We start from the raw sequence: 22,698 nt of genomic DNA on the forward strand, positions 1-22,698 counted from the left end.
CCTCCAGCAAAACAGGAGAGATCAGATTTTACATCAGACATTTCAAATGTAAGTAAGTACAGGGGAAAAAACTGAAGAGTTATTAATGCTCTGTTTGTACATGAAGTGCCAACAAACAGAAATGGTTATTTGTGCCTAAGGGCAACAAAGTGACAATGGGAATGTGATTTCTAAAATGCAGTATGACAAACTGCACATCAGTTGGTTCACCGTAGATCTTACTGGACTGCAGTAAAAAGTCACGTTACAAAAAAAAAAAAAAAAAAAAAAAGATTGTTCATTACCTGCTTTCCCCATCACCCCAAATCTCATATTTGGGCATCCACAGTGAACTCAAATATTGCTAACAATAGACCCCATAAACTTCCCAAACCAGATATCCAAAATAAAAAGGTGCAAATCAGACATCTGAGGCTTTGTAAGTTTATATTTTGTTCTTACGGTAGATGGGTTTTTCCAGGTGGTAACTAAAGCAAAGGTATTAAGTTTACCACAGATGTTTTCAATGACATGTCAGCAACTACTTTTTGCACAGGAGCTCTATAAGCACACACATATCTCAGAGGTGGAAGGGACCTCAAGAGGTCACTGAGTCCAGTCCCCTGTCTTCTCGGCAGGGCCCAGCATCATCCCTGAAAAAAGATTTTTTAACCTATTTGCCCCAGACCCCTAAATGGCCCATTCAGGGACTGAACTCACAACCCTGGGTTTACAAGGCTGATGCACTAACCACTGAGCTATCCCCTTCCCACAAGTCTTGATAATAACCACCCCCAAAGACACTTTTGTGTGATTCCCTCATCTAAAATGAAGATCTGTTAATCTCAACACTGTCACATAAACCTAAGCAGAAATGTGCTCCAGTGCTGATATCTAAACTGACAAGTAAAGAGTCTACACTCATCCTCGCTATACAAGCACAATTGGTTCCCAACTTTCTGCTCATAGGCGAAAACTCATATGAGGGACACTAAATTACCATTAAATATACGTTAAAGTCTGATTGGTTCCTAGTGCTTCTGACTCGGGGAAGGAGTGGCAGCACGCGGCACTGCTTTTGAAAGGTGAGTGAACCTTTGTCGGGGGAGGGGGGCGTTCAAGAGGGTTAAAGGCTTGGGGCAGTTTGGGGCTATGAGTGGGAGGGAGGATTAAAACCTGGTGGTGGCTCCAGTAGAGCTTGTTCCTCTGGGCTGCACCAGCAGTACCTGGGGAGGGGTGCAGCAGGCTGGGGTGGGTGTTGGGAGCGGGCCAGGCCAGGCTGGGAGTGTGTGGAGAGCTGCGGGCCGGGGGAGTGTTGGGAGCAGGCCAGGTGGGCTGGGCCGGAGGGAGCTGTGGAGTGTGGGTATAGGCCTGACTGCAAGGCCGCAGCCACCCCACTGTGCAGCTGGAGCTGCTTTGCAGCATGCAGCCACCCTGCCACACGGTGGAAGCTGCTTTGACGCGTGCAGCTGGAGGTACTGGTGGCTCCTCCGGGCTTAACTTACCTGGGGGAGGCAGGTTAGAGAACTGGGCCAGGTGGGTTTGGGAGCAGGCCAGGTCATGGGGTGGGGGTGGGGCCAGCATGCCGACAGGGGGTTCAGGCTGTGGCTGGTTGGGGCCGTGGAGCTGGTGGGGCCGGCAGGGGGTGGGTGTGTCAGGCTGTGGCGGGTTGGAGGGTAAGGCTCGTATGGGGGGGGAGGGGGGGAGGAGAGTTCACTTGTGTAGTGAACAAAGGTAAGTACATATGTCCCTCATTTAAGTGAGTACTTGTAAGGTACTCATTTAACAAAGGATGAGTGTACTAGTTTTGGATCCATAACCAGATCTAGTGGTATGCTTCACTTTAGCTGATGCCTTGTCCACACTTACCTTTACTGTTCGTCTACATCAGCTATACAAATTGCGCAGCTGAATTCAACATACCTATTGCAGTATTTTCCATGTGGTAACGTTGATAGGGGCTGCTCTCCCATTGATGCCAGCTACTCTTCTCATTTGGCATCAACGGGAGTGCATTTAGATTGACGTGACTCACTAGATTGATTCCTGGTGACATACCCTAAGATTTATGCTTTTAGGAAGGTGCAAACTGAACTAAGAGACTTATTACAGAAAATGCAAAACGTGAATCAAGACACCAAGAGGGAAATATCCCAGGATAAAGCAAATCTAGCTGCACAGCAGTATGTGAAGTATAATGGGAGAAGGAAAAAACAAGAGGAAAGAATAGAATGGAGTGGGGAGGGCAGATGAAGAGGAGAAGCAGACTAATTCCTTCCTTCTCCCATGCTGCAAAACAGGACATACCATAATAAAGAGCTAAAACATTCCTATTACCTTGACAATGAATGCTACTGTAGCTGTTCACTCTTGCATGACTAGGAGAGGTGAGTGAGGGAAGCAACCTTCTATAAGACATTCTATTCAGAAGTGGTCCACATGAAAACAATGTCTGAGACTACTCAGTCTGAAGTGTGAAGGGCTGCACATTTTCCCAACTTAATTTGTGATATCCTGTCTCCCCTTCAATCTTAGTAGTTGCAACAGTCAGAAGACACCATAACAAATTTGTGTTAAATAGAAAATCTTTGAAAACAAAGAAAACAGCACATTCATATATAGATACAGAACAGTTTCATCGTAAAAACAAAGGAATTTAGAATGAAACTAGAGAAGGATCAAACAGACTTACCACTTGAACCATTTTGAGGTATCTAGCATATCTTGGATCCTTGGCTACTGTCATGACATTTTCTGCTGCTACTTCTGTTTTCTGTTGTCCTATCTCATGTATGCTATTCTGCTGTATATAGAGAACACTTGGTAAATCTTGAGCAACAACACTGACTAGGAATATATAAGAATAGTTCAGTTAAGATTTGAGAGCAAGGTAGAATTAGCTCCTGTTTTCCCCAATGAACAGATTAAAGATTTCTACATGTATTCACATTGCCCTTTAGGATTACTTTTATTACAGTAACAGCAACGAAGGGTCCTGTGGCACCTTATAGACTAACAGAAAAGTTTTGAGCATGAGCTTTCGTGAGCACAGACTCACTTCAGTGTTTGTCACAATACATTTTGAATAGGAGTCATTTTCAGTAGCAGAAATAATTAAACTATATTCCAAGTGTGTGTATTTAAGAAGCAGGCCTGGTGATGGGGGTTGCGGGGGGGGACTACCCCAGGACACAGCGATTCAAAAGGCCCCAGGAGTCCCAGGGCCTTTAAATTGCCACCAGAGCCCTGTGTGGCACACTGCACATGGTGCTGAAGGGCTGGCAGAGGGAGTCTAGCCTCAGCTTCACCCCTTCTGGGAACACAGATTTGTCCCACTCCCCCTCTTTTTGTTCTCCTCTGCTGCACACCTGGCCCAGCAATTCTGTTGGCTCTCATTAAATTGTCATGAAAAAGCTGCCAGGCTGATGGTCAAATGCAATGCTGCTTCATTCAAATAACATTTTACAGATCAGTTGAACCAAAGGGCAATAGCAAAAAAGCTGTAATTGTCAAGTGTCTTCTTTTGCCTACATCAGCTTAATACTGACATTTCTAAAAAAAAGTCTTGAGAAAGCCTGATGGTGTGGCTTTAAATTGTACGCTTATCTGAACAGGTCATTTGTAAGAGGATATTATCTATTTTTAGGTATTTGTCTCTTGTTTGCAATTTTGTAATTTGATTTTTTAAAAACTTGCCTTGCCATAAAGCAGTGGTCCTCAACCTATTTAGCACATCACGTTACACAGGCCACTATGAGAACCAGTGTCTTCCACCCCAAATCCCCCACAGTCCTTTATGCTCAGAGACCCCTCCTTAGAGTGGGGCCACGAATGGAGCCCTGGATGTGGGACCAGACCCTGCACCACACCATGAGGGGTTAAGCAACTGGGATCTGCCACATGGGGCCAGGCAGGTGTGTGGTGCCAAGCAGCAGGATTAGATAGCCTAACACCTGACAGTACTGCTGCATCCCTGCAAACCTATAATTTCCAACACCCCCCAGTGGACCCCTGCTCAGAGGAACCCACTTCCTCACAAACCTGCCCAGAGGTACCTCTCCCACTCCTTGCTCCCCATGGCACTCACCAGTGCCTTGCTGGCAGGAGCAGGCTGCCAGCCCTGTCTCTCCTTCAGCCAGCCACACCCCCTTCTCGACCAGAGTGCCATATACATTGCCTTTTTTTTTTTTTTTTTAAATACACAGCTGGAACGCAGTTGTGTGCTAATTGGGCTGCATGTGGCCCACAGGCTGAAAACTGCCACTATAAAGTATACTGTATGGTAAGACCTGTGTTGTGTCTGATGGGGTACACAAGTCCTTCATGAGGCAAAAAGGAATTCAAGAGCAGCTTTGGACTCTGGGAGCTGGTCTGCTGCATCAGAGAGGCATGCAAATTTTGGAGGAGAAGCCCTATAAAGGGAGAAACTCAGTTTAGAAGCCCTGGGACATAGGACTGAATTCTTCCCACTAGCTCTCACAAAGCAGAATTGCAAAGGACAAAGCTGGCAGAGGGGTCCTGTGAACACCATAAGATAGCTCTAAAGACACTAGGCAGTGCAACAGCTCTTAGGGTATCTCCTGAAAAAGAATAACTAGGAATGTGTTTGGATTATTCCTGTGTTGTGCCTCTCCTTTGAGGTCTGGGGAAATAAGGGTGTAGTAGGCAGAAGCCCAGAGAAGCAGTGTGAAGAAGCAGATCCTACTGCTCTGTTGTCGGGACCATGGGCTGGAACCCAAGGCAAAAGCAGACGAGGTTTTCCTACAGGCCACAATAATCATTGATAGTAAAAGTTGTCCTCTAATCAACAGTGGATTTCACAGGACAGACAGGTATTTGCAATAGAATGTTCTACAAATTTATTGGGTTCAGCTGAAAGCTTAGATTCTAAAAAAAATAGAAGAGGAATGATGGGATTTGAAATTCTAATCTCATGTATGACCTTCCCTGGCCCTTTTTACCTGCCTAGTTCAAGCTGACCTTTCAGTGGGATTCAAGAAACATATAAGAAATCTCTCAGTATGTAATGATGTGAAACATAATTTAACTGATTAAAAACCTCTCTGGAAAGAAGTATATTCTTTATATTTTGATACTTACTTCTGACTGAGGGGAGACAGATACTGATTGTTGTTCTGTACTGCCTTGTGGAATTGGACCATTTGCAACACTATTCACAGTTGCACTGGATACCTCAAATTTGACATCTTCTAAGCCGGGAATAGAAGACAACTGAAGGCAGAAGACAATTTTCAAATAAATGGAGTCTAACATCTTAAATATGGCTGATAACAGCTATTCCTATCACTAGAAGCCAGCACATACACCAGTCTAGCATGAAGTCAGTTGGCTACTACCTATGTTAGTAAGACGACAATTTGTAGGTTTCTTCACTCAGGCCTGGTCTACTACAGCTGCATACATTTTTCAGACAAATAGTAAATTCACAAAAAGTGTGTTTCATTTGACTTAAAAATATGGTGAATCTATGTCAAGCTCACAACAGCAGTTCTGGGTCCAAAACATGTTTCAGGACCTAGATTCTGAGTGGTGGTGTCTCTCATAACTATTCTAGTCACTGCGCTAAAAGTTATCTGAGACGTGCGAGACTCAAGTCCAAGTCCAACTTGCCTCTCTGCCTGATAGAGAGGAAGAACGGATTTGAACAGGAGGCTTGCACATTGCAGAAGGGTGCCTGAACTACTAGGCTACAAGATATTTTCAGGGGGGTCTCAGAGCTTCCTGTTGATACTGTTCCTCTCTGTATAAACAAACACTGGAGAAAGGACTTGAATATCTTAGGTGAACATCCCACAAGTGACTCTGTTTTTCTTTCCTTGGACCAATAACGACTCAATGGCGCGTATAATGGCAACTCATAATTATTCATGATTGATTAGATTCTGTAGATGTTGACAGCATTGGATATTCAACCAGGACAACCTACTCAGTCTGTACAAGACAGATTTTTCAATTCCAAATCAAGGGCCTGCTCCTAGTGAAGTCAAGGGGAGTTTTGTTACTCATGTCACCAGAATCAAGATTGGGTTAAAGTTTTATATAATTTTTTCTAATTAGTTGAAATATATTTTTTAAGTCCAAGACAACAAAGCTCTTGATCATTTTACACACAAGTTAGATTTTTATTTTGAATGAAAAATGGTGTCTTCAACTTGATATAGTTCAAACTCATACTTTCAATTAAGCTTTATAAGCCACATAGTTGTATAAACACTTTACTTCATGTGGAAGTTGGTGGAAACACACACAACTATACATAAATTAATCTCACCATACTCTAGTAATATTAGCCACAAGATGGCTACTTTAAAATAGATATAATAGCTAGCAGAGTTAATGTGGTAATAAAGACAAAACCAACGTTTCCCACTACATGTTGTTTTCTCCTTTGTTCCATACTGCATGACTACATAAACTGTTCGTTAAGTGATAAAGCATGAGAAACTAAAGAGTTTAAAACAAGCTGTGACTTAAACTGTAATTTAAAGTTCATTACTCCACAATTTAGATGACAATTGTACTTATGCAAAAATCTGATAGTTATAAGTCAACAAAATCCACAAAGACACTTCTTGATAGACACACATACACACCTTCAAAACAAAAAGCAGTCAAGCAGCACTTTAAAGACTAGCAAAATAGTTTATTAGGTGAGCTTTCGTGGGACAGACCCACTTCTTCAGACCATAGCCAGACTTAAATATTGAGTCTGTTCTGGTCTGGCTATGGTCTGAAGAAGTGGGTCTGTCCCACGAAAGCTCACCTAATAAACTATTTTGCTAGTCTTTAAAGTGCTGCTTGACTGCTTTTTGTTTTGATAGTGTATAGACTAGTACGGCTTCCTCTCTGTTACTATTCAACATACACACCTTTGCATCCAAAATGTTAAGCGTTGTTTCAATATGTTGGATACGAAGAGACAGAACTGACAACTTCTAGGAGAGAAAAAATTAAGATTGACAACACTGTTCAACGCTCTTTTAAAATGAGAAATTGGCACTGGTAAATGAAGGAGTGTGTAAACAAGAAATATTTTTATGTCCCTCAGCCTACTGAAGATGCAGAATGACATGGTAACCCTCATTAGAACAGACCAAAGTACACAAACTGTACACCATTAGACACTGCTTCATATATATATTGTGTGTACACACACACACACACCATTTGTTGACATCAAAGTAGGGATGTTATTGTTTAACTGATTAACCATTAACCATTTAAGTGGGATTTTACATCCCTAGTTTAAAGTAATTTCTTTACCTATAGCGCTTTCCCCATAAGTGATAATGCTGACAATAGATAGTAATGGGATTAGTGAGTCTACATACAAATGATAGTAACAATTAACAAAGCTTACACAGGTGAAGTAATGAAGTTAGAAATACTGTATCCTCAAACTTACTTATGTGTCCTTAAATGGTTATACTAACTGTACATATAAGGAGGAACTACAGAAGAAAAACAGACAAAAATCGGAAGGAACACAGGGGAGTGACTGGGAGTCATTTAGAGTTAAAACTGATGGTAAGCCAGAACAAACTAAAACTAGGACATGCTCCAATTGCATCACACAATCAAATTTTATAAAAAAGTTGTTTTAAAATGTACCATGTTAAAAAATAATCCACAAAACTGTCACTTTCTCTAATCATTGCCATATCCAGATAGACTATAACAGTAAAGATGGGTAGTAGATATGTAGTATTTTGAGTGCCTTCTGGCATGTTAGCAAGATTCTGCCCAGCAGAATTTTTAAGACCTCAGAAAATGGCAAACAACATTTTAGAGAAATAAAGGGACACAAAGTGACAAAAACTATAGGTGCGTAACTTGTTATAGACTAACTTATTTTAAAAACAGCTTTATCTACTTTTTAAGGAAAAGCTACAACTATGAGAGAGGGCTACATACAAAGGCTACTATGTAATATTACATGTCTTGTTTAATTTGATAAAAGCCAGGAAGTCAAATTAAAGACAGTGTCAGTTTCAGCTTTGAATTTCCAGCCTTTTGTCAAATTAAGTTGGGCCTCTACATTTAACACAGTTTTTGTACTTAATAGAAAAATTCAAATTTTTGTTTCACAAAATTCATATTTACCCATCATTTAAAATACACAGTTTGTCCAAGAAACTTCACCGTTTCAGTGTTCTCTGACTAAATACATAGGTCTGTTGCAGGAAGTATATTTGACAGGCATCCTAAGGAGACACAGAAATCCTTCATGGTAATTTCCTAGATTTTGGAGTACTGACAAAAATTCTGTTGAGGTAGTCAAGCTACCACAAAACACTAAGAGCTTCTGGTCTAAAAATCTAGAATCATATTTATTTTCTCCTCCTCAATGCTTTACGCTGACACAGTAGCCAAATGATACATTTTAAGAGTCAGGAAGATGATTCCAGGCAGCACGAATAACAATCCTTCACACTTGTATTGTCAAATTCATTTTGACTAATTTATTGCTACTGAGTTAGACTGGTAGTCTAAAGCGAGCTAAGAGGACAAATCACAAAAAAGCTCATATTGAAACCCTCCACAAAAGAGATAAGGCAAGAATGCACACTGAGACGGAACTAATGACTCATCTTCAGAAGAAGCCCTTTCAGAAGGACAGAAAACAGCTTGCATGGTGCTGCTCTGCAGCTAACCAGGAAACATTTTTGTGCTGTTAGTATGGAACATTTTCACAGACACTAAACTGAGGTCATATGATTTCAGTTTCTTTTTTTTAGAAGAAACTAAGAACTGGCACACATTATGCACCAAATAGGTATCATTTTTTAACAAAGCTATTACAAAGATATAGGCCAAAAAACTATCTTAAATCATTAACCTCTTAAAAAACTGGAGAGAGAAGTAGCAGGAGAGGGGGCAAGTAAAAGTTGGACAGTTTGGTGACACTGGATAGGCATATTATACAGTTATGAAGTAGAATCAGATTAATGAAGTGGACCCAGCACCCATGCTTAATGACTGAGCCATGTTGAAGGAGGCAATGTTGAAACTCTAACTTCTTCCTTAATCCCGGTCTCTTAGTAACACACAATGTGTCTGGCTAATCCTACACCATCCTCACACTCAGAGTACTTGAGGACCAAAAAAAAAAAAAAAAAAAATGGATATAATGACAAAAACAAACAAGCAAAAAAACCAAACCAAAACCAAAACCAAAACCAAAACACCCCACAACCTAATATAGCTTTTTATTAGACTTCTGACTGGAGATAAATTTGATCATGATACTTATTTCATAACTCAGCACCACTCCCACTCAGATATTTTTGTTGGAAGCTTCCAACTACAGAAAAGAGAACGGAATGAGCATGAAGAACGAAGTACTCACTTAACTGCTCTTCATGGTTTAAACGCATTAGTAAGGAGGAAGAGTTTGCACTGCTACCATTTGCATCTTACTTGTTTTGTGGAAGACATAGGTGTCTAAAGACAGTCAAGCCACTTAAAATGTCCAGACTTCAAAACTTAAATAAAAGGGCTATTGACTTAGTAAAATTAGAGCTTTCTCCTACACAGCTGAAGTAATCTGCACTAGTCCACTTACTCAGAGTGAACCTTAAGTAAGCAGTAGGCTAATTTTTTCAACTCCAACTAATAAGCATGGTCAAGCAGCACTGAAAGATGCAAAACCAAGCAATACCATACAAGCTTATTTATGTTCATATAAGTGAAGACTGACACAGAGTGGTGCAATATGAACATACCTCCTCACAAACAGTAGAAAAGCGGTTGAGGAACTGCACTGTGTGAACCACAAACTGGTTTAGAAATGCTACAGTTCTCTTCTGCTGGATAGCTGGAACCTGCATTAAGCAAAAGAAAGAAGCAAAAGTCACACGCAGAAAATGTAAGTCCCCAATTCTTATATTTGGACTCAACTTACTTTTGAAGTTGACATAAATGAGGCTATCAAAATATTTGCAATCGTTTTTCATTATGAATCAACTAAAGTTTATCTTGCAAAAAGCAGGACATACAGAAAATGGGAAAACATCTGTATAAACAAAGGGCTTTTAATAACACAGACATAACATTTTAGAGTGAAACTTCCTGAAAGTCAACATTTAAAAAAAGAAAAAAAAAAATCTAATGGAGAGTGGACAAGATGGTCTTATTCTGCGACTTGAAGCAAAAAGGTGTTTAAGAAAAATATGAATACGGATAATAGAACCTAGCATATTGCGGAAATAAAACACTTGAGCAAAAATAAAGGAGGGTGGGGAAAATCAAGGACTATATTGGATATAAACCATTACTGCATATACAGACTCTCCCTAACTCCCCACTCCAACTGGGCACAACATACCAGGCCACCACATCAAATTGTCCACCTTTTCTCTGTGCACCCACTAAATAACAGACTGATGCCATCAGACTTTTCATACTGATGCTCCTGAAGTTTTAGTATTCAATTTTTTTTTTTTTTTAAATCTGGGGCCCTTGTGAAATACCATTACTCACTGCAGAAATGATTTAGTAAAGTAAAGATGAAGAAAATACATTCACAAGCACTTTTAAACAAGACCACTATAATTCTCAAACTTATCCTACATAGAAGTGCCATTTTATGGAACACTTGCTATTTGGTTAACAGTGAAGGGCTTGTAATAATGCAAAACATTTTTTTTTGTTTCTGTGGCTACACCCACATCCAATAGCCACCAGTCTAGCTAAATTTTGTTATCTGTGACTGCTTTCACAGAGGCAAATTATTCATGCTGTCTTTACAGTAAACCCTAGCGATACATGCAGCTCAGTTGGGCGTGTCTTGGTTTAATGTAACTGCCACCACAACAGGAGCAGTTTCCCAGTCCTGGGAGTGGCAGGGAGCTGGGAACCAGGCACTAGCCCTGGTCAGTTTCCCAGCTGCAAGGAGTGGAGCAGAGGGAGGCTGCCCCTGGTTCCTGACTCCCCTCCACTGGCTGACTCTACAAGCAGAGGGGAGCCTGAAGCCAGACTGCTGCCTGGTTCCCAGCTCCTGGACACTTGAGGGACCCGTGAAACTGACCAGCAAAGGGGAGTGAGGTGAAGGGCAAAGTAGCAGTACAGTAAACCACATTCCTGCAACCCCCATGTAACTCAAATTTTCGTGCAAGTCATGGGGAGATACGAACCAGGCTGCTTTCTGATTCCCAGCTCCCCTGGGCTTGCAGGAGCTGGGAAACTGACCAGCCCACCAGGTGTGGTCAGTTTCCTGGGTCCCCCAAGTGGCGAGGAGCTGAGAACCAAGTGGCAGCCTGGTCTCCAGCTGCCCTGAGCTGATAGTAAGTTTCCCAGTTCCTATCAATAAGCTGGCCAGTTTCCCAGCTCCACAAGCAGCGGGGAGCTGGGAACCAGGCTGCTGCTTGGTTCCTGTCTACCTGCTGCTTGCAGGACCCAGGAAACTCACCAGCATATGGCCAGTCAGTTTCCTGGGTCCCCAAGCAGTGTGGAACCTGGAACCAGGCTATCCCCTGGTTCCCAGCTCCCCACCACTCTGGGAACCAGAAAACTGACCAGCCCTGGTGGGCTGGTCAATTTCCCAGCTCCTGCAACCCAGGGGAGCTGGGAACCGGACAGCAGCCTGGTTCCCGTCTCCCCGAGACTTGTGTGAAAATTTGAGTTACACAGGGGTTGCAGGAATGTGATTTATTTTACTGCTACTTTGTCCTTTACCTCACTCCCATTTGTCTGGTCTCATCTTAATCCTAGACTGTTAGGTGTCTATCCCTGTGCCTACACGAGCCCCTTCCTTTCGAAAGGGCCATGTCAATGAGAGCATTTGAAAGATGCTAATGAGATGCTGCAATGAACATGCAGCACCTCATTAGGATAACGGAGGCTGCAGCAATTCGAAAGCACGGCTTTTCGAATCGTGCGCTGCCCGTGGAGACGGGACCTTCTGAAAGGACCCCCCCCCAAGTTTTCGAAAGCCCTTCTTCCTATCTGCTGTTAGGAAGAACGGCTTTCAAAAACTGACGGGGGGGGTGTTCCTTTCAGAAGGTCCTGTCTCCACGGGCAGCGCGCAATTCGAAAAGCCGCACTTTCGAATCGCTGCGGCCGCCGTTATCCTAATGAGGTGCTTGCATATTCATTGCAGCATCTCATTAGCATCTTTCAAATGCTCTCATTAACATGACCCTTTTGAAAGGAAGGGGCTCGTGTACACACAGCCTATGGGTATGACTACATAGCAAAGTTATTTTGAAGTAGCAACCACTAGTTTCACAAAAAATTTAGGAAGATATAAATATTACTGTTATGCTAACCCTTACCCAGGTACATCTAAGGACCATTTGATTCCTTTAGTGCTGGCAGTATCACATGAAGTTCTGTTTCTATGTTCATGAGAGACTAAAATGACCCAATTAAATAAAATGAAGATACTAGACTTGAAGAGTGACGTTTTTCAACAAACTGAGAAGTTTTACATACAGAAGAACTTTGCAGTTACACCAGAGTTACAAACTGACCAGTCAATCACACTCTCCATTTGGAACTCATTTAGAGACTTTGGATGACATACTTCCACCTATTTTAGCATAATTTTCTTCAAAGTTCTTTGAGAATAGGGCAATTCTTAATAAACTGTTCAAAACAATCAACAAAAGAACTCCATCAAACATCTTGAGGGACAATTAGTTTGGTTCTTCCTCCTTCTCTTTCTCTCTTCAGTGAAGCTGAAGCAAAAGTTGTTGTGGCTGAAATCACAAAATTCTTTCAAATTTTCTTTATTCTTGGAAAAGACGTAAGTCTTTGGGTAAAAGATGCATTAAATGGGCACTGCAGCGATGTGTTAAACATCCTCCCATTTTTCTTCTAAAGTATCTTTTCATCTTCATTCTCTTTGTAACACTGTCTGACACAACACATCATAGTTGAACTTTTGTTCATGGTTTACTACAACTTTCACTTCCCTTTCTTTTAAACACTCCTTTGTGTGGGAATTTCCCAGTGCATCTATTGTTTCTGAAAGATATCCCATCTTCTGTTGCCACACAGGTGCATATTACTGGATCATTATGTACACTGCTCCATCCATCAGAGCTTCAACTGGCAAATTTACACTCAGCATGTCTTGCACACTGTTCAAGTTCCTTCTCATACACTGCATCTAGCAACTTTCTACCAATGTTTACTCTACCATGTGGAGTGTAACCTGGTCACAAGGACTCAACCACATGAAGCGTTTATTGATAAAGTGAAAAGGAGACTTTCAACCATAGTGTCTTATTGGCATTTGTTGGTACTTACTACAAACCCATCCATGATGGTGGTTTTACAGGATGACTGAAATCTTTTGCCTGCTACGGACACTTGGTCTGTCTGTGCAAAAACTTCAAAGTCATACATTGGTACTATTAGCCACCATACTGCGACTAAACCTGTTTTGGACAAAGCCTCTTATGCTTAAATGGGATCCAGAAACAAAATTCAAAAATTATTTTTAATAGTTGTTCTTTTCATTCTACTATTCAGTTTATGATTTACACAGCAAGCCTGCAGACCCAATTGCAAAATATCAAATAAGTTAAAACTGCCTGTACTTAATGTTGGAGTAAGCCCCATTGAACTCACTGTCACTACTGTTTTTTGATAAAATATGTATAGGATGGGATTCCCGTGGGAAAGATGACTAATGCTGAAGTAAAATAGGGCACGGATTTATGACAACACCATTATGGTCTGTGGACATGATGTTCCAAAATATGTGGCCTGTAGCATTATTATATATTTTAGAGAGCGAGTCTGTCTGCGTTACATTTGTTCAAGAATTCCTCTTAAATCTTGAGAGCTACAATCACGAAATTTGGCGTGCAGTTTCCTCTTACCCTGACTTAAACCAAGGTCAGGGTTTGGTTGTGCATGGAAAGTGTGATGCAACAGATATCCCACAGTCTTCCACAACATGCAAAGGCCCGTATGCCTACCTCTTGGCCATAGCCCCACATTCACCTAACCCCCTGCCCTGAGCCCCCACCACATGGCCAACCTCCTGCCCTGACTCATGAACTCCCACTCCCTGCCCTCAATCTCCTACCCACAGCCCTGATGCCTGCATCTTCCACTCCCTGCTCTGAAGCAACCTCCTGCCCTACCTTCTGCACCCCCCAATCACTTCACAGAGCCCCACTATTTAACAAGGCTACTATTTAAACAAAAATGTACATTTTCCTTTTAATATAAAAGAACTTCAATTAAGGAATGGAGCAATGCCAGGTACATCTGCTAGTGTAATTTAAAATAAGAAAATGACAACTCTAGATTTCTCTTATCACAGCTTTCTGTACTGTATACTTGGGTGACAGATTGTAGACCTAGTTAACTAAACAAGCCACAAGGATTAGCTAAGTTTTTCCTTCTAGCATTATCCAACATAATAGCAAACAGCTTGGGAACTTACCCATTAAATCTCATTTACACTAAAGCTTAGAGAACCTTGAAGAATGACACATTTGCAAAGTGAATTATTTAAGCTACTAACCAGGTGATCCACATTGTTCTTCAGGCATATCCATGTCTTCATCGACACCATTTCCCCCCAGCAAGCAGTCTTCCTTATGCTGTTTCACTCTTGCAACTAGGGCTCAGCATCTCTTTTTTGCACTGCTTATACCTGACTTATTTTCCTTGTTTACCCATGAAAGTAATTTCCTCAAAATACTACCAGGCAGGGTTGCTCTTATGCCCAGAAGCCCTGAGAATTTCTCGGTGGTAAAAGTTGGGGGGAAGTATAAGAAGCTGTGTGTGTATTGAATGCGGTCTTCCCTGTTTCTTTCCAGTCCACTCCACTGTTCCTTTCTACTGTACCTCTGTCCTTACCTATATATTGTCTCTCCATCTTTAAGACAGAGTCTTAACTAACTCCTATCCCTTGTTTGGCCCAACTCCACCACCACATAAGCACAGAACAATAATCATCCTACCCAGTCTATATGTCTTTGTACATGTCATTTTAGTCTGCTGAAAAACAGAAACTGAAAGCCCAGAACTTTCAAGAAGCAAAAGTTGGTCATTACACTAGACAGACTATCGCCATGAATTCATTTTATGAGATTGTAGTTATAGGTAGAATGTTTGTGATGACATATATTTGTAACTTAATAAATGAGAGAAAACTTCATAGTTTATGGATTAAAATAGAAAATCTGACATCTTTTGATTTAAAAAAAAAACATTGTTTTTTATTCACTGTGCACAGGAGACACTTGTGCTTGGTACTACTCCGAATTTTCATCCTACTGACTTGGATAACTGTATAGAGAGAAAGCTTATAAAATTTGTTTGACACCAAGCTGGGAAGAGTTGCAAGCACTCTGGAAGATGGGATCAGAATTCAAAACAATTTGGATTAACTGAAAAATTGATTGGAATTCAACAAGATGAAATTCAATGAAGACAAGTGCAAAGTTCATCATTTTAAGGAAAAAAAAAGGCAAAACTACAAAGTAGAAGGTATCTTTCTAGTTGGCGGTACTGATGAAAAAGACGTGCAGGTTTTAGTAGATTACAAACTGAATGAATCAATAAGGTGCAGTTATGAAAAAGCTAACAACTTTAACAGGAGTGCTGTATGAAGACACAGGAAGTAACTATCTGGTCTACCTGATACTGGGAACACATGACACTGGAGTACTTTCCCCATTCTGGGTACCTAACTTTAGATGTGGACAAACTGGATAGAGTCCAGAGGAGAGCACCAAAAATGATAAAAGGGATGGAAAACGACCTATGAAGAAATATATTAAAAAGGGACATGTTTAGTTATGAGAAAACAAGAGTGAGGGAGGGGTGCTCTTATACACAACTATGATCAATTGCTTTCTGTGTATAATGAAGACAAGACAAAAAGTCATAGAATACTAGGACTGGAAGAGACCTCGGGAGGCCATTGAATCCAGCCCCCTGCCCTCATGTCTTAACTAACTCCAAAATGCAAACCAGTGCAGGATATTTCCAAGAAGAAACTCACAGCCTGAGGTCAGTATTACTTCCCTGGCACGGGAAGAGCTATGCTAACAGAAGAGTCACGCCTGCATCCTGCACAGAGGTGCAAACCCCAAACACCTTCCAGTCCCAACACAGCAGAGCAGGGACCAGCTCCCCTGACTCCCAGGCTCCAGCGCTACAGGTGCGCAGCGAGTCCCGCCCCGAACCACTCTCGAGCTGTCACTCAGCCCCGGCCGCCGGAGCAAGCTGGCGGGGGCGGGACTAGCCAGCGAGGCACAGGGGAGTAGCCCCCAGGGGCAGCGTCTCCCCGCACAGCCTCGCGCCTGGAAGCGAAGGTGAGGGGGAGGCAGCTGCTCCCCAAGAGCAGTGGGTGGGCGTGGGGGAGGCTGTACCTTAGTCAGGTCGATGCCGGAGCCCACGAGGGGCAGCCCGTCCTCATCCATCCCCAGCGGCCAGACTCAGCCGTTCGCCGGATGGACACACTCTGAAACAAACCGCCGCTTCCCCGCCACCAGACCCCACTCCGGAAGTCTCTGGCACTCCGTACCGAGATTGACCTCTGCCGCCGGATACAAAACTGACTTTGCGGGGCTAGCTACGACGCTGGTAGGCGAGATCATGGCCATGGCGCATGCGCTTTGGCCAGGGGACGACCGGCAGAGCCACTGTCGCCTCCGCTGCATCATGGGAGTTGTAGGCGCGAGCGGCTGTTGCTGGCTCTGACGCTAGGGCAGGCTTTAGCTCCGTCTGCTGCTCCACTTTTGCTCGCGTTCCATTTCGTAGCGAAGCAATCCTGCGCCATCGGTCGAGCCCAACACTCCTGTTTATTACCGGGATGGGCCTTTAGTTTAGTTGCCTCACGACTTCTTTTAAAGAAAACATGCAACTTACCTCTACTGGCAGCATGCCTCTGCACCGGCTGTTTGCCTCCTACCAGACGCACACCTCTCATAGAGCTGGAAGGGACCTCAGGAGGTCAACAAGTCCAGTCCCCTGCCCTCTTGAATCAAGCACTGTCCTAACAGATTGTTTTAATTTTTCAGTCTATTTGCCCCAGATCCCTGAATGGCCCCCTTACAGACTGAACGCACAACCCCAGGTTTAGCAGGCCAATGCACAAACCACACAGCTATTCCTCAGAAGATTGATTCCACTATCCCAGGGGTCTGCAACCAAAATAGCGAGAAGGACCCTTTTTTCTAATTCAGTTACAAAATCAATCCTTCAAGAGCTGCAATGTATGTGAATACAAGACAGTCCTTAATAAATAATGTCAAACTGCACTTTTTGTCACCCCTATTTTAAGAACAGTGCACACACAATGATTTGTACCAGTTAGAAAATTGTTACCCCCATGTCCAGGCTTCACCAGCTTCAGCCCGCAAATCCACCATCCTACCCCCAAGCTTTACCCCCCCGCCCGCATCCCCAGGCTTGACTCCCATAACCCTCAAACAACCCCCTCCACCATGATGCTTAATGCCACATCAGCCCCAAACTGCCCCTCCTCCCCAGGCTTAATCCCTATCAGCCCCAAACTGTCCCCCACATCCCCACGATTTACCTACCTGAGATTACCACCTTTCCAGGTGTTCCCTGCACTGCCTGGCAGGCTGTTTATTTTAAGGGCTGTTTGAAGGGAAGTGACTGATTTCAGCTGGGAGAAACTGAAAGCCCAGGGTCGGGGGCACAGCAGTGCCCTAAGGCAGGAGGGAGTCACTGTGCTGGGTGCGCACCCTCAGCTTGATACAACCATGGCAAGTGGCACAGTCTGGCCCCGCTTGCACTGGTTTGAACATGGCAGGAGGTTCAAGCAGCCCTTTGCGCCAGACAGCAGCTCCTGCATGAATGCAAGGCAGAGCCCTCTCGCCCTCCCTCTGCTGGCCGGCAGCTGCCCAGCCTCCTCCTCTTCTTCCCCAGCATGGCAGGCTCAGCCACCCCTCCCGCTAGCCCCCCTTCCCCCATATGCAGCGTGCAGGCGGCTTGCCACATTCCTCTTCCAGGGTTCCCTGCCCCCACTGACACCACTTGCGGCTCTGGAGACTGCCACTGCTTAAACAAAAACCAAAAATCCTCCTAAAGCTGGTTTTAACTGTGGGCTTTGTTAAGCAGTGGCAGCCTCCAGAGTCGCTAGTGGAGTCAGCAGTGGCAGTGCTCGGAGATCCTCAAAGAGCCACATGCAGCTCTGGAGCCGCAGGTTGCCGACCCGTTTACTATCCCAACATTAGTGATTAATGATCCACAGTATAGGACAGTCAAGTGAACTGACAACCATTCCTAGAAACAGTTATAAGATTCACTGTACAGATTTCTAAAATACTCAGCCTTCATAAGTTTTTCTTTTTATGAGACTAGTGTCTATATTTGCCAAGTATATTGAGCTACCTTGTTGTTAGGGTTCCCACAATGTCTTTCAAATATGACGATGAATGCTCAAGGGTTTGTCACCTCCAAATGCTTAAAATGACAGATATAAAAATTGACTAATTTTTCCCCATAGAGCTTTTGCATAATTGGAGCAAAGAGGGTTCACGTTATGTCCTAAAAAGCAATGACTTTGTAAAGGACTTAGACACACTACCCAGCTGAACACAAGTTCCTAGTACGATGATGTGTCTAACTAAGTCCTTTGATATTTGAACAAGGAACTATTGAATAGGAGCAGAGAAGAGGCATTACCTCTATGAACAGAATTGGTGACACAATTACTGAAAATTCCATCCAATCTGAGAAGAGCAGTAAGAATTCTCTGAAGTCTGGAAAGCCTGTATTACATAAGAGACTTAAACTACATCAGTTTAGCATATCTAAAAGTCAGCTAAGAAGTGACTTAATCTTGGTTTACCAATACTTACATGGGTCAAGAGATTCTGAAAATGAATGGCTTTTTAATTTAGCAAAGCTATGCTAAAATCCAATGGAAGCTAAATACATTCAAATGAAATAGGACAACATCATTAAACATTCATCAGGATTTTCCAGAGCTGAAGAAGTGGGTCTGTCCCACAAAAGCTCATCACCTAGTAAATTATATTGTTAGTCTTTAAAGTGCTACAGGACTGCTTTTTTGTTTTGTAAAGATACAGACTAACATGGCTACTTCTCTGAAACTATTAAACATTGGTTTTAACTAACTCTTGGAACACCTTATAGACTAACATTTTTTGGAGCATAAGCTTTCATGGGCAAAGAGCCATTTTGTCAGATGCATGTAACGGAAATACCAGAGGCAGGTCTAATTATAGAGGCTAATGAAAAGAAGGGAGGGCCAAGCAAGAGGAAGGCCAGAGCTGACAAGGTCAATTCAGTCAGGGAAGAGGTGGCCCACCTACAGCAGCTGATGTGGAGTTGTGAACACCAAGAGAGGAGAAACTGCTTTTGTAGTTGGCCAGCCATTGCCAGTCCTTGTTCAGTCCTAAAGTGATTATGTCAAATTTGCAAATGAATTGTAGCCCTGAAGTTTCTCTTTGGAGCCTCTTTTTTAAGTTTTTTTGTTGCAGGATGGCTACTTCTAAATCTGCTATTGAGTGTCCAGGGAGATTGAAGTGTTCTTCTACACATTTTCGTATGTTAGCATGCCTGATATCTGATTTGTGTCCATTTATTCTTTTACACAGAGACTGTCCAGTTTGGCCAATGTATATGGCAGAGGGGTATTGCTGGCACATGATGGCATATATTACATCAGTAGAGCTACGTCTACACGTGAAGCCTACATCGAAGTAGCCTATTTCGATGTGGAGACATCAAAATAGGCTATTCCGATGAATAACGTCTACACGTCCTCCAGGGCTGGCAACGTCGATGTTCAACTTCGATGTTGCACAGCACCACATCGAAATAGGCGCTGCGAGGGAACATCTACACGCCAAAGTAGCACACATCGAAATAGGGATGCCAGGCACAGCTGCAGACAGGGTCACAGGGCGGACTAGCGCTTCCGGGGCAACAGCTAGCTGCTCCCTTAAAGGGCCCCTCCCAGACACACTCAGCCTGCACAGCACGCGGTCTGAGGAGCCATAGGCACACAGACCCCGGGCAACGCAGGCATGGACCCCCAGCAGCAGCAGCAGCAGCAGCAGCCAGAGGTCCACCCAGCCCTCCCGGCAGGAGCAGGGCTTGCCCTGATCCATGCCATGCGGGAGGCAGCTGAGCACCTCCTTGCTACACCGGAGGAAGAGCTGCCCCCAGGGCAGCAGGGCTCAACCCCCAACCTTGCAGCACCCCGCCCCCACCCCCGCCTCACACGCCGGCGGCTGTGGAGCTACCCCACCAGCACCGACTGGTGGGAGCGGCTGGTGCTTGAGGAGTGGGACGACGACCGCTGGCTCAGGAACTTCAGGATGAGCCGGCAGACATTTATGGAGCTGTGCCAGTGGCTCACCCCCGCACTCAGGCACCAGGACACCGCCATGCGGCGTGCCCTCCCTGTGGAGAAACGGGTCGGCATCACTGTCTGGAAGCTGGCCACTCCAGACAGCTACCGATCCGTGGGACAGCAGTTTGGTGTCGGCAAGGCCACCGTCGGGGCTGTCCTCATGGAGGTAAGAGAACCCACGGGGGGAGGGCAGGGCAGGGGAGGGGAGGGGAGGGCAGGGCAGAGGAGGGGAGGGGAGGGCGGGGGAGGGGGGCCCGGGCAGAGGAGGGCAGGGCAGGGCAGACGAGGGCGGGGGAGGGGAAGGCAGGGGAGGGCGGGGGAGGGCAGGGCAGAAGAGGGGACGGGAGGGCTGGGGAGGGCAGGGCAGAGGAGGGCAGGGCAGGGCAGAGGAGGGCGGGGGAGGGCAGGGCAGGGCAGGACCACGCACACCCTGCTCACCCCTCATTGGTGCTGTCCCATGTGCTTTCCCTGCAGGTTGTGCGTGCCATCAACGCCATGCTCCTGCACAGGCTCGTGAGGCTGGGGGACCCAGATGCCACCATTGCGGCCTTTGCCACCCTGGGCTTCCCCAGTTGCTTCGGGGCTGTGGATGGGACTCACATCCCCATCTGCGCCCTGCATCACAGTGGAGGACGCTACATGAATCGCAAGGGCTACCATTCTGTGGTCCTCCAGGCCTTGGTGGACAGCCGGGGCCGTTTCCAGGACATTTATGTGGGCTGGCCTGGCAGCACCCACGACGCCCAGGTTTTCCGGAACTTGGGCCTGTGCTGCCGGCTGGAGGCGGGGACCTACATCCCCCAGCGGGAGATCCCTGTGGGGGACACCACCATGCCCCTCTGCGTCATCGCAGATGCGGCCTACCCCCTCCGGCCCTGGCTCATGCACCCGTACACGGGCCATCTCTCCGCTAGCCAGGAGCGCTTCAACCAGCGCCTGAACCACGCGCACCAGGTGGTGGAGCGCTCATTTGGCCGCCTGAAGGGACGCTGGAGATGTCTCCTGACCCGCCTGGATGCGGGCCCCAACAACATCCCCCTGATTGTGGGTGCCTGCTGCGCCCTGCACAATTTGGTGGAGAGCAAGGGGGAGGCCTTTTTCCAGGGCTGGGCTGTGGAGGCCGGCAGGGCTGACGTGCAGCCACCCGCTGACCCCAGTCGGCAGGTGGACCCCGAAGGGACCCGGGTCCGGGAGGCCCTGCGGGCCCACTTCGATGATGAGGCCGCGGGGTGAACTCTGCCAGGCCCCACACTGCCCACCCCTTCCTCCACCACACTCCCTGCCCCAACGCCCACACCATGGAGCACCCAACCACACCCCCCTCCCACTTTTCCTGGACAAATGACAGCACGCATTTGTGGCTGAACTTAAACTGCTTTTTCTGTTAGAACTTTTTTTTTTTAACTATAAATAAAACAAGAACAAACTATATACAATGTGTGGAACCAAAGTAATATGTACAAATAAAACAATAGTAATAAAAAAGTGTGTTCAGTAATAAAAAGAAAACCAGGGATGATAAAGGGGAGAACTATTTACATGGGGGGGACGGGGCAAACGGGGGGCACAAAATAATAAGTCCCAACTATATACAAGGGGGGGGCCACGTCCCGGGCCCCTCGCCCCTAAAGTCCGGCACTGGGCGTGGGTGGCTGGGAGCCCCGCCGCAGCCGCAGCCCTGTCCGGGGCTGGCTGGGGGCGGGGCGGTCCGGAAGATATGCCTGGCGAGTCTCAGCTGGCTCCAGGGGTCCCTTGGCGCTCCGGCCCTCGGCGGTGGGTGGCAGGGCGACGGCGGACGGGACGGTGACGTGCGGAGCAGCTGGTGGTGCGGCGGGTGGAGCAGGCAGGGCGGACACTGCGGCGGCCGGCGCGGCATGGGGGGGCAGGTAGTCCACCAGGCGGTTGAAAGTCTCCATGTAGGCCCCCCATGCCTCTTGGCGCCAGGCCAGCGCCCGCTCCTGCAGCTGCAGGTGCTGCTCCGCGACCTCCAGCTGCCGATGGTGGATGGCCAGCAGCTGGGGGGTCCGTCGCCGTCAGCTGGTGGTGGCGCGGGGTCCGCCGTCTAGCCCGCCGTGGGGCCGGTCGGTCCTTGGCCGAGGGGCTTGCCTGGAGCGATGGCCCCGGAGGGCTCTCCGGGACCACTGATGCCTCGCCGGCGCTCTCTTCCAGTCCTTCTGATGGTGCAGGTGCGGGACACAGGAGAGGAGGGGGGGAAGAAGAATGGAGACAGGCGTTAGTGTGGGCCCCGAGCCGTGGCCTTTGTCCCCCCAGCCCTGTGCTGCAGGTTTCCCATCCCCGTCCCCGGGAGATGCTGCTGTGATGGATGGGGTTCAGGGGTCCCCCTGCACTGTACCCTGTCCCCTGGTGGG

The 22,698-nt window shown here is 45.7% G+C and overlaps 1 protein-coding gene across 3 annotated transcripts in view; it reads right to left on the minus strand.

Moving 5' to 3' along the window:
• WASHC3 (WASH complex subunit 3) overlaps positions 1–16,496 on the minus strand; it is a 29,458-nt gene extending 12,962 nt beyond the window's left edge. For 2 of the 3 annotated variants that reach the window (XM_075007600.1, XM_075007609.1), the window contains exons 1-5: positions 16,344–16,496; positions 9,726–9,824; positions 6,870–6,935; positions 5,080–5,211; positions 2,672–2,782 (exon numbers count right to left, since the gene is read on the minus strand). In XM_075007600.1, coding sequence (XP_074863701.1) covers positions 2,672–2,782; positions 5,080–5,211; positions 6,870–6,935; positions 9,726–9,824; positions 16,344–16,394 — 459 coding nt within the window. In that variant the 5' untranslated portion in view covers positions 16,395–16,496. The remainder of the gene's footprint in view (positions 1–2,671; positions 2,783–5,079; positions 5,212–6,869; positions 6,936–9,725; positions 9,825–16,343) is intronic. The other variant, XM_075007617.1, reaches the window with a different exon arrangement.
• Between the last annotated feature and the right edge of the window lie 6,202 nt (positions 16,497–22,698).

Source organism: Carettochelys insculpta, chromosome 1 (assembly GCF_033958435.1).
Source record: "Carettochelys insculpta isolate YL-2023 chromosome 1, ASM3395843v1, whole genome shotgun sequence".
NCBI lineage: Eukaryota > Metazoa > Chordata > Testudines > Carettochelyidae > Carettochelys > Carettochelys insculpta.